Source organism: Columba livia, chromosome 20 (assembly GCF_036013475.1).
Source record: "Columba livia isolate bColLiv1 breed racing homer chromosome 20, bColLiv1.pat.W.v2, whole genome shotgun sequence".
Taxonomy (NCBI): Eukaryota; Metazoa; Chordata; class Aves; order Columbiformes; family Columbidae; genus Columba; species Columba livia.
Window position 1 is genome coordinate 4,450,153 of NC_088621.1, and position 12,646 is coordinate 4,462,798.

At 63.0% G+C, this 12,646-nt stretch overlaps 4 protein-coding genes and 2 non-coding genes across 13 annotated transcripts; 2 read left to right on the forward strand and 4 right to left on the reverse strand.

Annotated features, from left to right (window-relative positions):
- Positions 1-1,059: 1,059 nt before the first annotated feature.
- On the reverse strand, positions 1,060-3,626 carry RPL23A (ribosomal protein L23a). The gene is made up of 5 exons (XM_065036951.1): positions 3,385-3,626; positions 2,734-2,914; positions 2,235-2,411; positions 1,802-1,871; positions 1,060-1,125 (listed from the first exon to the last, which is right to left on the reverse strand). Exons 1-5 carry the CDS (start codon positions 3,407-3,409, stop codon positions 1,111-1,113), a joined length of 468 nt encoding a protein of 155 aa, XP_064893023.1. The 5' UTR covers positions 3,410-3,626; the 3' UTR covers positions 1,060-1,110.
- Positions 1,945-2,012, reverse strand: LOC135575938 (small nucleolar RNA SNORD42). The gene has a single exon (XR_010467391.1). It is a non-coding gene; the product is annotated as a small nucleolar RNA SNORD42 (small nucleolar RNA).
- LOC135575939 (small nucleolar RNA Z17) lies at positions 2,512-2,586 on the reverse strand. The gene has a single exon (XR_010467392.1). It is a non-coding gene; the product is annotated as a small nucleolar RNA Z17 (small nucleolar RNA).
- A 79-nt stretch (positions 3,627-3,705) lies between the features above and the next one.
- On the forward strand, positions 3,706-7,089 carry RAB34 (RAB34, member RAS oncogene family). Of its 5 annotated transcripts, none has more exons than XM_065036944.1 (11): positions 3,706-3,822; positions 4,708-4,823; positions 4,912-5,003; positions 5,370-5,435; positions 5,639-5,740; positions 5,806-5,870; positions 5,944-5,995; positions 6,165-6,246; positions 6,337-6,427; positions 6,513-6,620; positions 6,694-7,004. In XM_065036944.1, the coding sequence occupies exons 2-11, from the start codon at positions 4,770-4,772 to the stop codon at positions 6,759-6,761; spliced, it is 780 nt and encodes a 259-aa protein (XP_064893016.1). In that variant the 5' UTR covers positions 3,706-3,822; positions 4,708-4,769; the 3' UTR covers positions 6,762-7,004. The 5 variants fall into 5 exon arrangements, with proteins under 5 accessions (XP_064893016.1, XP_064893015.1, XP_064893014.1 ...); XM_065036943.1 differs by having other exon boundaries at positions 3,735-3,822; positions 4,754-4,823; XM_065036942.1 differs by lacking the exon at positions 3,706-3,822 and adding an exon at positions 3,840-3,932 and having other exon boundaries at positions 4,754-4,823.
- LOC106145674 (adenine phosphoribosyltransferase-like) lies at positions 6,959-8,862 on the reverse strand. 4 transcript variants are annotated; one of them, XM_065036947.1, is made up of 6 exons: positions 8,408-8,862; positions 8,085-8,269; positions 7,865-7,958; positions 7,639-7,785; positions 7,456-7,551; positions 6,959-7,351 (listed from the first exon to the last, which is right to left on the reverse strand). In XM_065036947.1, the coding sequence occupies exons 1-6, from the start codon at positions 8,703-8,705 to the stop codon at positions 7,224-7,226; spliced, it is 948 nt and encodes a 315-aa protein (XP_064893019.1). In that variant the 5' UTR covers positions 8,706-8,862; the 3' UTR covers positions 6,959-7,223. The 4 variants fall into 4 exon arrangements, with proteins under 4 accessions (XP_064893019.1, XP_064893022.1, XP_013222312.2 ...); XM_065036950.1 differs by having other exon boundaries at positions 8,120-8,260; positions 8,408-8,545; XM_013366858.3 differs by having other exon boundaries at positions 8,120-8,269; positions 8,408-8,541.
- A 174-nt stretch (positions 8,863-9,036) lies between these two features.
- PROCA1 (protein interacting with cyclin A1) lies at positions 9,037-11,565 on the forward strand. Its single transcript, XM_065036945.1, has 4 exons — positions 9,037-9,821; positions 10,547-10,679; positions 10,780-10,914; positions 10,988-11,565. The coding sequence occupies exons 1-4, from the start codon at positions 9,224-9,226 to the stop codon at positions 11,505-11,507; spliced, it is 1,386 nt and encodes a 461-aa protein (XP_064893017.1). The 5' UTR covers positions 9,037-9,223; the 3' UTR covers positions 11,508-11,565.
- Positions 11,566-12,646: the final 1,081 nt, after the last annotated feature.

A 12,646-nucleotide genomic window follows, 5' to 3' on the forward strand; every position in this document is an offset into this window, starting at 1 on the left:
GCCAACCCCAGCTGACAGTAGCCAAGCTCTGCCTGCACAGATTTTGTGGTAGATCTTCACCCCAAGGTTCCCAGAGCAGCAGCAGTTGGGACAGATCCCCCTTTCCATCCACCACCCCGCCCAGGACTCTGCCACCCCCCCCTGCAAAAGGCTCAAAGGAACTCTGTGTCCCCACTGCCCAAGAGCTCAATTACATCAATCAATATTTGCTCACAGCTTTCACCATCGCAGTCAAGTCCAACCACATACTTAGGATGAAATACTCCTGAAGGCTTGGCCGTGCTTCACCTACTCACCCAGCGCTCCAAATTCTTGTGACTCTCTGCTCTGAAAAGCCGGGTTCATCTAGAAACTTCAGGAAGCACAAGACTGCCGAGGCAGCAACAGCAGCTCGTTTTCAAACAGCCCCGACGAGGGCTGTGAACCGTGTGGGGTTACAGGCAACACAACGGGAACAGTACCAGGGAAATCAGGCTGCAATTTGCACACTGCAGTGCAAGGAAAAGGGATCATGCCAGAAAAACAAAAAAACCACGCAAAGCCCCAGTGATATTAGCTTGAGGGCTTCATCAAGTGAAGCCTGCTGCATAAGCAGATAGTTGATACACTCGGAAAATGGTGCAATGCTCCGCTTGTGCCCGATCTGAACCATGAATGTGTTTTTGCTGCAGCTACTGTCTGCCACCTGGGCACCCATCAGCTCTACAAAGCTTTGCAGGACACTGATAATGATGATCACAAGCACATGCTAATTACACAAGGCAACAAAATGCAGGAGGAAACCTGAGGTGTCAGGTAACTAAACAGAGATATTGAGATTTGGGGAGCATCACCTCTTGTCTACCCACAGCCCAGAGATCGCTTGTCAGCGATCCAGGAGACCCCAGGCACAAGACAGCACTGCCAGCCCATGCAATCTTCTCACACTGCAGTGAGCTCTGCCCATGCAGTGCCAGCGAGGGAGGGAGGAACCCCCTTTACTGAAACAAAGCCCCAAAAGTTTGCGGTGCACTCTCTTTGGCACGGGCTACGCTGTCACAAAACACACGAGCCCCTCAGTGGTGTCACAGGGTTTATTATCCTGTCTGTACAGTCCTTGGTGGATGCAGTTTAGATTATTCCGATCTGCAAAGAAGGAAAGCACGTTAAAACAGATGTTACGGTGGCGGAAAGGCAGAGCCTCCACCACAGCCATCGCTGCATCTCCCCAGAATTCCTGTCCTCCCAAGAAAGGCTTCTTCCTCCAAGACCTGCCCTAGTGGCTTACACAACTGCTTTATGCATTTATTCTGCAGCGACCCTTGCGCTGAGCCACACTCCCCTAGTTTGTATCACTGCTGCCTCCACCATGAGGACTAAACTGTTGGCCACTTCCAGACACAGCCACCTGCCCAGTAAACCCCCCCTCAGCCCCAGCCAGCTGCGCAGCGGTGCCGCTGGCGTCATTCCCCCCATTCTAATGAGCTGCCAACAGCGCTGGCCAAGAACACTGTGAGAACAACCACTTTCAACCCAGAAGCTGCTGCGGTCCTGTGGAGCCCCTCCATGGAGGACTGGAGAACAGCAGCAATTCTCTCTCCATAACTTTTCCCACCTAACCTCACCACTTTCCAGGCAGAACTGTGCTTTGCTAGAGCATGTGCTTTTGCTTCTGAACACTCAGATCCTGTCTAACTATGAGGACACTCCACAGAAGTGTCACCATGCTTGAAGCACTAGTACCTGTATGCCACGAAGAACAATCAGATGCAGAATACACAAGGCAGCTAACGGGAGCTGCAAAGCTTCAAAGATTTCTCACCTTGTTGGCTACATCTAGCGCATCGTAATCTGGAGCCAGTCGGACATAAGCCTTCTTCTCCCCATCAGGCCTAGGGAGGAAGAGGAGGCATCAGAACAGAGGCACAACTCCTCCCACCTGTCCCACCTTCCTGCTACAGTAGTGTGCATCAGTGGTTCCTTTGGAAACATCACTTTATTCAGTGGTAAAAAAACATTTACATCACTTGCACAAGACTTGCTGGGTGTTCAAAGAGCTCCCTGATGCAGCCAACCCTCAGGTCTACCAACATTTCCCACTTCCACTGAGATGTGTTCAGTCACAATTTGCATTTCTCAAAACTTTAACACTGAAAATGCTACGGAGCTTAATTCCACACTCAGTGTGAACACCCACAACTGCTGACGTTCACATTTTCTGCTAAAGGCACCCACCAATGACCCTCTTTTCTCACCTAATCAATGTGTTGACCTTGGCCACATCGATATCATACAGCTTCTTAACAGCCTGTTTGATCTGGTGCTTGTTTGCCTTGACATCAACGATGAAAACCAGAGTGTTGTTGTCCTCTATCTTCTTCATTGCAGACTCTGTGGTCAAAGGGAACTTGATAATGGCATAATGGTCCAGCCTGCAGGAGACAAACCCTGTGGTTAGCAGAAGGCTGGCAGAAGCCACCTCTGCACTTCAAGGATTTTCAAATACCAGAGCTGCCACCTAAGAAAGTCTGGGGTGCATCAGCTGCTAAATAAAAGCTCTAATCACGAACTCTCAGGCTTTGGTCGCTTTAAATCATCACCTGCACCCCAAACACCCACCACTCTGTCACCAACATGAAGCTGAGCTCCCAGGGTACCATATTAGCAAAGTTGTCACCCTGGGACCTCCAGAAGGACGCAGGTCCCCACCCCATGAAGCCCTGGGCAGGGCAGAGCCCAACACCCCACACATACTTGTTTCTCCGTGGGGCGCTTTTCCGGGGGTACTTGGGCTGCCGCCGCAGCCGCAGGGTCTTGGGCCTGCGGAAAGTGGGCGACGTGCGGATCTTCTTCTTCTTGTGACTGTGGACCCCCTTCAGGACGGCCTTCTTGGCCTTCAGCGCCTTCGCCTTTGCCTCTGTCTTCGGAGGCACAGCTGTGACAACGGCTCAGTCAGCACAACCAGGATTTGCACAACGCACTCTCCTACCTGCCCCACCGGGCCATGGACTCCCCATCACACAGCTCAACGAACAGGACCCTCCGAGCGGCCCAGGCTCCCTCACCCAGCCAAGACCGCCCCAAAGCGCCCAAGGGGATAAAATTTCCCCATTCCCCCCGCAACAAACCACGCTCCCACCTCACCAGCGGCCTCAGAAACTCATTCTCTCCCCAGTCTCCTCACACCCCATACACCCTGAGGGTCCTTGGGGGCCCCCTCCTCCACACAAACCGGGCCGTGCCGCCGGTGCAGGCCCCTCCACGTGTTCGCGGCCCAGGGTCGCGCCGCAACCCTCCATCACCCCCCGCCCCGCTCAGCCCGGCCTCCCCGCGAACACCCGCGCACCGGGGGTCGCCTCTGCACGGCCTCTCGCCGCCGCGCAGCCCCGGGCCCGCAGCGCTCACCCTCCTTCTTGGCCTTGGGCGCCATGCTGGCCGGGCGGGAGCGGAAAGGGGCCGCCCGCCCCGCCGCGCACGGGCTTATAGCGCCAAATCTCGCGAGACTTCCCTTCGCCACCGCAACTCTCGCGGCGCCGCGGGACACGCCGGGAATGGTAGTGCTGGTCGGCTGCCTCCTGTGCGCATGCGCAAATGAGTTCCCTCGCCGCGGGGCCTCATGGGAGTTGTAGTCCTGCCGCTGCCCCCCCACTCCGCCGCCCCGCCGGCGGGGCCGGACGAGCCCCGGTGTGGCGGTTACCGGGGTCACATCGCGCGGGCAGCAGCGCGGTGGCCCGGCCCCCGAGGAACCGGGTTCCCGGCCCCGCCCCCGCGGGGGAGGAGCCACAACGCCGGTTTGTCCGGGGCTGGGCGGGCGGCGCCGAGCACCGCTACCGGAGCCGGGAGGTTCGCTGGAACGGGGACCCGCTGCATGTTCCCCCGCCGAGGGCACCGGGACGGGGCGGGGCGGGCTTGGCCGTGGACAGGGATGCGGCTGGGGGATGTGCTTGGGGATGGTGGGGACTGTACACGGGGGACACGGGGTGGGGGACCTGGGGACAGGCACACGCGGGGGTGTGGGGACATGGGGACACGAGGATGGGCGTGAATGGGATGGGGGGACACGGGGACAGGCACACGTGGGGACGGGTGGGACAAGGAGACAGGCATACAGGTGGGACACGGGGATGAACGGGACACGGGGACAGGCATGCATGGGGACATGGGGACCAGTGGGGCACGGTGACTTGGGGATGGATGGGATGTTGGGAGAGTCACACTTGGGGACACGGGGACCAGTGTGACACAGGGATGGTTGTGCGCTGGGATGCCACACTTGGGATGTGGGGACAGCTGGGACACAGGGACAGTGGTACCTTGGTGTGCAGGGATGTAGGGATGTCTGGGACATGGGGACAGCCACATCTGGGGACATAGGGACAGCTGGGACGTGAGGACAACCATACCCTGGGATGGCACACTTGGGCTGTGGGGACAGTTGGGACAAGAGAAGAGACAGGCACAGGGATGGGGGGATGCACTGGGACATAGGGATGGCTGGGACACGGGGACAGCTGGGATGTGGGGACAGCAACACTCAGAGATCTTTGGGTGGCTGTGACACAGGGACAGTCACGCCTGGGGATAGGGGGACAGCCAGGACACAGGGATGTAGAGACAATAGGGATAGGGGGACAGCCCTGCTTGAGGGCACAGGGACAGTTATAATCAGGGACACTGTGCATGGGGACAGCTGGGATACGGGGACATCACCGCTCCCTCTGTCCCCAGGCCTCACGGTGGCCTTTGGCCTGTCCCCTCTCCCCCCGCCACCCAGGCGTCCCCGCGGGACAATGAACATGCTGGCTCCGGTCCGCAGGGACAGGGTCATCGCCGACCTGCCCCCGGTGAGCTGGGGGGGGACAACAGTGACCCAGGGGTGGCCTCGCTGAGCCCCGTGCTCACCCCGGTGTCCCCCTTTGTCCCCCCGGCCAGTGTTTTCGGAAGGAGGCCGCCCTGCACGCCCGCCCCGCCTTCCACCCCGGGGTGGCCAGCGCCTGCCAGGAGCAGCGGACGGGCACCGTGGGGTGAGTTTGGGGCGATTCGGGGGCCCCCACCCCAGGGCTGGAAGGGGGAGCTGGTGATGAGGGACCCACGGCCCCACCAGCCGCGCGTGGGGGGTCCCTGACGCCGCGTGGCTGCCGGCGCTGCCCGTGTGCCGAGCCCTGCGTCACGGCGCAGGAATTTGGTGCGGAGGGGGGGAAAGAGGGTCCAAGCTGTGCCGCGGCTGGCGGCGGGGCGGGAGAGCCGGGCTGCAGGGCACTGCAGGACACGGGGGGCTGCAGGCGACACCCGTCCACCCCACGAACTCTTCTGTCCCCATGGCTGGCTGGGGGGGGCAGGCGGGGACCCCCCCACCCCGCTGAGCGGCCACGTGTCCTCCTGCCCGGCAGGTTCAAGATCTCCAAGATCATCGTGGTGGGAGACCTCTCGGTGGGGAAGACCTGCCTGATCAACCGGTAACGGGACCCCCCTGGGGAGGGTCTGTGGGGGGGACAGGGGAAGAGGCCCCCCCCCCCAAAGGACAGCAGCACTTTGGTTTGAGCCTGTCTCTGGCTGGATCCTGGTGCTGGGCACCCTCAGGGTGGGGGCACTGAGTCCCCAAGGGTCGGTTGTGGAGGAGGGTGAACAGGGGGGCTGCTGACACCCTTCCCCCCCCCAGCTTTTGCAAGGACACCTTTGACAAGAACTACAAGGCAACCATCGGGGTGGATTTTGAGATGGAGCGGTTCGAGGTGCTGGGGGTGCCCTTCAGCCTGCAGCTGTGAGTAGGTGCCAACCCCCTCCCCGCGCACCCCACAGCCCCCCCTCACCTCCCGCACCCCCCAGGTGGGACACGGCCGGACAGGAGCGCTTCAAGTGCATCGCCTCCACCTACTACCGGGGAGCGCAAGGTGAGGTCCCCACCACGTCCCACCCCCACCGGCTGCCCCCGTTCCCATCTCACCCCTCTTTTTACCTCCCCAGCCATCGTCATCGTCTTCGATGTCAACGACGTTGCGTCCCTGGAGCACACGCGGTAGGGGACACATGGGCAAAGGGACCAGGTGGGACTGGGGTTGAGCGTGGGGGTTGGTAGGGATGGTTGGGGGGTAACAGCCGGGCAGGTGTGAGGCTGCCAGCGATGCTGCGGTGTGCGAGCGAGAGGGCAGCACTTGGCCACCGGCCGGTGACAGTGGCCCCCGCAGGCAGTGGCTGGCTGATGCCCTGAAGGAGAATGACCCATCCAACGTCATCCTCTTCTTGGTGGGCTCCAAGAAGGACCTGAGCGTGAGTGTGTCCCCCATCCCATGAGCTCCCTGTGCCCCGGCTCGGCGGGGCTGTCCCTATCACCCACCCGCCATCCTGTCCCGGCGGCAGACGCCAGCGCAGTACAGCCTGATGGAGAAGGATGCTCTGAAGGTGGCCCAGGAGATGCAGGCAGAGTACTGGGCTGTCTCCTCGCTCACCGGTGGGTCCCCGTCCAGGTGGGGGATGCAGACCCCGGGGTCCGGCCGGGCAAGGGGACACTCAGGGGGTCTCCTCCCACGGCACAGGAGAGAACGTGCGGGATTTCTTCTTCCGCGTGGCAGCGCTGACCTTTGAGAGCAGCGTGCTGGCCGAGCTGGAGCGCAGCAGCGCCCGCAAGATCGGCGACACCGTGCGTGAGTACCCCGAGCTGTCCCCACATGGGTGTCCCCCCTTTATCCCACACCCACCCTCCCTGTGCCCCTCCAGGGATCAGCAGCAACGAGAGCGACCTGTACCTGTCAGCGCCCCGCAAGAAACCCAAGTGCTGCCAGTGAGGTGGCAGCCCCCGGCCCCCCCAGGTACTCACACCTCTGGACCAAAGAGGGGTGGCCTCGGCTGGCCCCCAGGCACCATCCCTGCCACCCCTGGCCCCCCATCTGCCCGGGCACCCACAGCCGCGTGGGCAGGAGCACCCGTGCGGCTCCCTCAGCTATGCAAACCCAGGCACTGCTCGCCAGGGCAGATGCTCTCGCGTTCTCGTTTATCTTAATAAAACCTTTTTTATGCTTTTTAACAAAGGTGTGAGGCTGGGGGCCAAGGCCAACTGCGGCTGCCCCTGGGTTGACCCCCCAGTCTTGTGGGGAGGCAGGGGGATGGAGCCAGGGGAGGACGGCTGCCACCAAGTGGGGGTTACTATCTCATGTACGATGAAAGCTAAATGGGGTGGTAGATGCCCTGCCCCAAAGAACCAGCGGCCCTGCGCAACATGGAGCGACACGTGGGGTGCCAGCCCCTCATCATTCCCAGCCCAGCTGGTGGCGGTTGAAGCGGGGCTGCAGGCGGGGGGGGACACAGTGGGAGCACTTGTAGCGCTCCTGGATCCACCGCCCGCCCTCGCTGTCCTCGATGCAGATGGCGGCGACGCCTGCAAAACAAGGTGGGGATCAGCACCGGCCACCCCAGGGTGCAGGGCAGTGTTCCTGCTGCACCCATGGGTTCACCCTGGGGTACCCTGGCACCCCCTCCTACCTGCCACAACCCCTCCCAGCCGCTCCACCAGCTGGATGGCCGCTCGCATGGTGCCCCCGGTTTCCACCCACTGGTCCACGAGGAGGATGCGCAGACCTGGGGAGGGGCAGAGGCTGTGGCTGAGCGCCTGGTGCCCATGCTGGCCACCCCCTCCTCCACAATGGGAGCGTCCCGCTGGCTCACCTGGAGAGATGGTGTCGGTGCGGACCTCCATCACCTTCTCCCGGCCTGAGTAGTCGCTGTAGGGCTGCTCCAGAGTCTGCACGCAGAGGTGCCCAGCTTTGCGGATGGCCAGGAAGCCTTTCCGCAGTGTGGTGGCAGCAGCAGCGCCTGGGGGAGGGACACGGCACCGTCAGACCCTGTGAGGCTGAAGGACGGGGACCCTGGGCTCACCCGCATCCCTGCTCACCCAGGATGAAGCCCATGGCATCGATGCCGGCCACCATGTCGATGGGGTCTCCCTGGAAGGGCTGCAGCAGGTCGGCCACACAGTCCTGCAAGCCCTGAGGGGAGAGCGGAGGTGCTGGGTGCCTGCAGCCCATCATGGGCACCCACAGCCCACGTGCTGGTGCCCACGGGCACAGGCGGGTGCCCCAACAACCCTGTGGAGCTGCAGCCCACCCCAGCACCTCCACAGGTGCCCTCTGCCCCGGGTGTTGGGTACTTGCGGGTGGCAGTAGAGCCGGGAGGGGTCCAGCCAGGCGTAGTTTGGACCCTTGACATTGGGAGCCATCAGCGCCAGGTACCAGCCCTTCTCCCGGGTGGCGGGGACGTGGCACAGGTCCATGCGTGGGGACCTCAGGCACTGCAAGCACTGAGTGTGCATCAGGGTTGAGACCCCCCCACCCACAGTCCCTTCAGGGCTCCCTGTATCTTGGTGCCCCCCACCCTCCCCATCCGCACCCTCACGTGGGCACCCCGGGGTCCCAGTGCGCCTGGGTCGGCTCTGTACCTGGGTAGGCTGGTGGCGGGGCTGAGCCGAGCGGGACCGTCACAGGGAGCGTCACAGACAGCGACAGCTGAGCGGGGACAGCCCCTGCGGCACCGAGCACCCGCCAGCACCCTTGGCCAGCTGGGCCCTGGGCGGGTGCCAGGCAGGAGTGCTGCCTGCGGGCCAGCAACGTCCCCAACCGGGCTCTGCTGTCCCGGCCAGGCTGTTGGGTGGTGGGAGCACCAGGGCAGGGGTGTTCACGCCCTGCATGAGTGTCTCCAGCACCCAGCACCAGCACCAGAAACAGCACGGGCAGCATGATGCCCTTGGCACCCCATGGGTGCAAGGGTCAGCAAGCTGGGGTGATGCTCAGCCTGCAGCCCCTGGGGTTTTGGGCAGCGCAGGGGCTTTGAGAGGCTGCGCACGTCCTCGATGGGGAGTCCAGGCACCATCCTGCCTCACCGAGCACTGGCTCCCATGGCCACCCACTGTGCCAGCTCTGTGTCTGGATTGTCAATGGGCTCTGTGGTGGGGGAACCAGCCAAAGGGGGCGAGTCCTGGCAGCTGCACTGGGACCCGCTGGGCGCGTGTGGCTGCCAGCCCTGCTGGGCATAGGGCACCAGGGCTGCCCCTGGGAAAGGCACTGTGGGGCAACCATGGGATGGGGACGTGGGGTAACAGGGACCATCTCTGGGATGAGGATGTGGAGTTATAGGGACCATGAATGTGATGGGGATTTGGAGTTATAGGGACCATCACTGGGATGGGGATGTGGGGCTGCAGTGAGCATCTATAGGACAGGGACATGGACTTTAATGGAGCATCTGTGGGACAGGGATGGGGGAGCACAGGATCACCTGTGGCTCGGGACATGGGGCTGCAGGAGCATCCGTGGATCGGGACACGGGGCCACACGAACATGCTTCTCCCGTCGGGGGCCGCTCCGGGGCCGGGGGTCGTGCGGGGGCCGGTGCGTCACGGGGCGGGCGCGTTGTGGCCGGCGCGTTACCGGCCCCGGCACATCACCCCACCGGCTGCCACAGCAACGGGGCCCGGCCTCACCGGGACGGTAACCCCTTCGCCGCGGGCGGCGGGACCCGGAATGCGCCGCGGCTCCGGGCAGCGGCTCCAGCATCCCGGCTCTCCCCGTGCTCCGTGCATCCCCGCACGGAGCCGGGCCGGGCCGGGCCGCCCCGCGGGGGCGGGCTGCGGGGCTCTATAAGGCGGCTCCACGGCGGCGGGCGGGTCGGTGCCATGTGCGAGCCGGGGATGCTCTGTCGCCTCCTGCTCCTCCTCCTGCTGGCAGCCACCCCCGGAGCGGCCCCCGGCACCGGAGCGGCCCCGCCGGGACGGCCCCGAGCCCGCCGCGGGCTCACCTACCCCGGGACGCTGTGGTGCGGAGCGGGCAGCAACGCGGATACCTACGAGCAGCTGGGTAAGGGCGGCGGGGCCGCTGCTACCTGTCCCCATCCCATCCCATCCCATCCCATCCCATCCCATCCCATCCCATCCCATCTCATCCCATCCCATCCCATCCATGTCCAGTGCTGCTCCACCCCAGCCCAGCCCAAGTCCCCATCCCAGTGCTGGGTCAGTCCCCATCCATCCCAGTCCAGTCCCCATCTGTGTGCTAGTTCTGTCCCTATCTCTCCCAGCTCAGACCTCATCCCAGTGCTGCCCCAGTCCCAGCCCACCAGGTCGTCTCTGTCTAGTCCCTATCGCAGGGCTGGTCCATCCTGGTCCCCACACATTGTTGTCCCCAGCCTGGTCCCTATCCCAGTGCTTGTCCAGTCCTGGTCCACACAAGTCCAGTCCCCATCCCAGCACTGGTCCAACCTGGTCCACTCCCTGTTCCTTCCTGATCCCAGCCTAGTCTCTTTTTATCCTGGCTCAGTCCTGGTCCCCACTCTGATCTCAGCCTAGTCCCAGTCTCATCCCCACTGTGGTGCTGGTGCTGCCCCAGTCCCCATCCTGGTGTCAACCTTGTCCCCATCCAAGTGACAGTCCAGTCCCAGCATCTACCCATCCCAGTCTGATCCCAGTCCCCTCTTAGTCCGATCTAATTCTGATCCCAGTCCTAGCCCAGCTCAGCCCCAGTCCAGCCCTAATCCCAACCCCACTTAGCCCCAGCCCTACCTGCACCCCACACCTTCCCTGTAGGGGAACATCGGGACACAGACCGGTGCTGCCGGGACCATGACCACTGCCAGCACGTCATCCACCCCTTCACCGCCCGCTACGGGTACCGCAACCTGCGCTGGCACACCATCAGCCACTGTGACTGCGACCGCCGGTGAGCAGCCCTGCGCCCAACTGTGCCCCACAGCATCCCCCCAACCCTGGGGGGGTCCCAGCCCCTGCCAGCCCCCTCACCCCACTGTGCCCCGTGGCAGGCTGAAGGAGTGCCTGCGGCGGGTGAACGACACGGCGTCGCGGGTGGTGGGCCAGGCCTTCTTCAACGTCATCCAGGTGCCCTGCTTCGAGTTCACCTACAAGGAGGAGTGCGTGGAGCCCTACCTCTACGTCTGGTGAGTGCCCCCACTGCAGGGATCGGTCCCCCAAAGCCCTGCGGGGGCTCAGCTCACCCCGCACTCTCCGCAGGTGCAAGGCGTACAACACGGTGGCTGTCGCGGTGCCCAGGGAACCGGTGCTGTATGAATTTGGCGGGGAGCTGATCGACCGGGCAGCGAGGCCTGAGGGGGTCCCTCTGAGCCCCCCGTGGAGCAGCGTGGGAGGAGGAGCCATTCCAGCACCTGTCCGCCCGCTGATTCCCCCCAAGGCAGCCAAGAAAGAGAGGAAGCGGAAGAAGAAAGACAAGAAAAAGAAGGGGAAAGGTCTGAAAAAGAAAGGTCTTTCTGAAAACAGGGAGCTGAGCCGTCCTGCAGCCGCTGCTCCCACTGCGCAGGACCCACGGGTCCCGCTGCCAGATTTGGAGGAAGCCAATGCCATCCTGAGCGATGCTCCGGCATGGGGGGAATTGGGCAGGGAACGAGCCCCAGCCCCCCCATCCCCGGTCCCCACTGCCAGCAGGAAGAGGAGGAGGAAGGAGAGATACAGAAAGAAGAGGCTGAAAAGCAAAGCTGAGGCAGAGCCTGCGCAAGAGCCGGGGCTGCGGACCTGACTTCCCCCTTGCCCCGCGCAGGTCTGGGCTGTGTAATAAAGCTGGTGGCTCGAGCAGATGGTGCGGTGCTGGGTCTGTGTCTGTGGGGAGGAAGGGTCACCCTGGGGGGACCGAGGGGAATGCCGGGGCTGATCCCATTTATGGGACTGCGGGAGGGGAGCACCTGTGAGCCAGCACTCGGCTGGTCCCAGTGCACAGCTCCACAGGGCGCCAGAGCCAACCTGCGCCGGGGGAAAACCTCTGCGCAAAAAGAAATGGGCAGTGAGTGGGTTTGAGCCGTCCCTCGCTGCTCCCGCCCGCATGTCACCTTCCTGGGCACCAGGGATGCTGAGCTGCCGCTCTGGTTGGGGACGCAGCTCCTGTCCAGAGCCCTGATTTTCGCCACCCTGCCACAGGGGGTTGAGTTCCAGCCCCCAGGGGTGTACTTCTCTGGAGGACCAGTTAATGAACCACATCACCCCAGCTCTCTCCTCTGCTCAACCTTTTCCCAGGCTGGGAGAAGCACCGTGCTCCCCCAGCAGCTCCTTCTCCAACCCCCAGCAATGGCAGTGAGCAGCGGGGGCTTTGTCCCTGCCTGGAGGCTCCTCAAATGCCTTTGGAGAGGGACAATAGAAGCTTTTCCAGCCCTGGGACAAAGGCAGATGCTCCCTGTGTCCCCGCACGGCGGTCAGTGATCACAGCTTGGCTCTCTGATAACCGGGTTCCTGTGCCGAAGGGTTTGGGGCAGCGGCCAGAGCTGGGGCGTTGCCACCAACTCCTGCAAAAGGCCTCTGAGCAAGAAGTGTGGCTTGGCACAGCGTCCCCTCTCCCACCCGCTGAGGCCGGTAGCGAGATCTTCCCACCCCAGCATCAAATTCCAGAACTGGGAAAAAGCTGGAGCAACAGCTGTTCTGCCAACGCCAGCCTGGGGAGATCAGCGGCAGCGGGACACGGAGAGTGGAGCTGCCACGTGCGAACCCCACTGTTCCTGGAGGCGCAACCCCAAATCCCCAAAATAAACGGATCACGAGAGCCCAGGGGGGAAATACCAAGGTTGTAGCCAGGCGTCGCACCCTCTCGAGCGCTGCTAATGGGTGCAAAGTCCTTGTGGAAACCACTGTGTCCCTGCAGGAAGCACAGACATAGGGCATGTGGGCAGC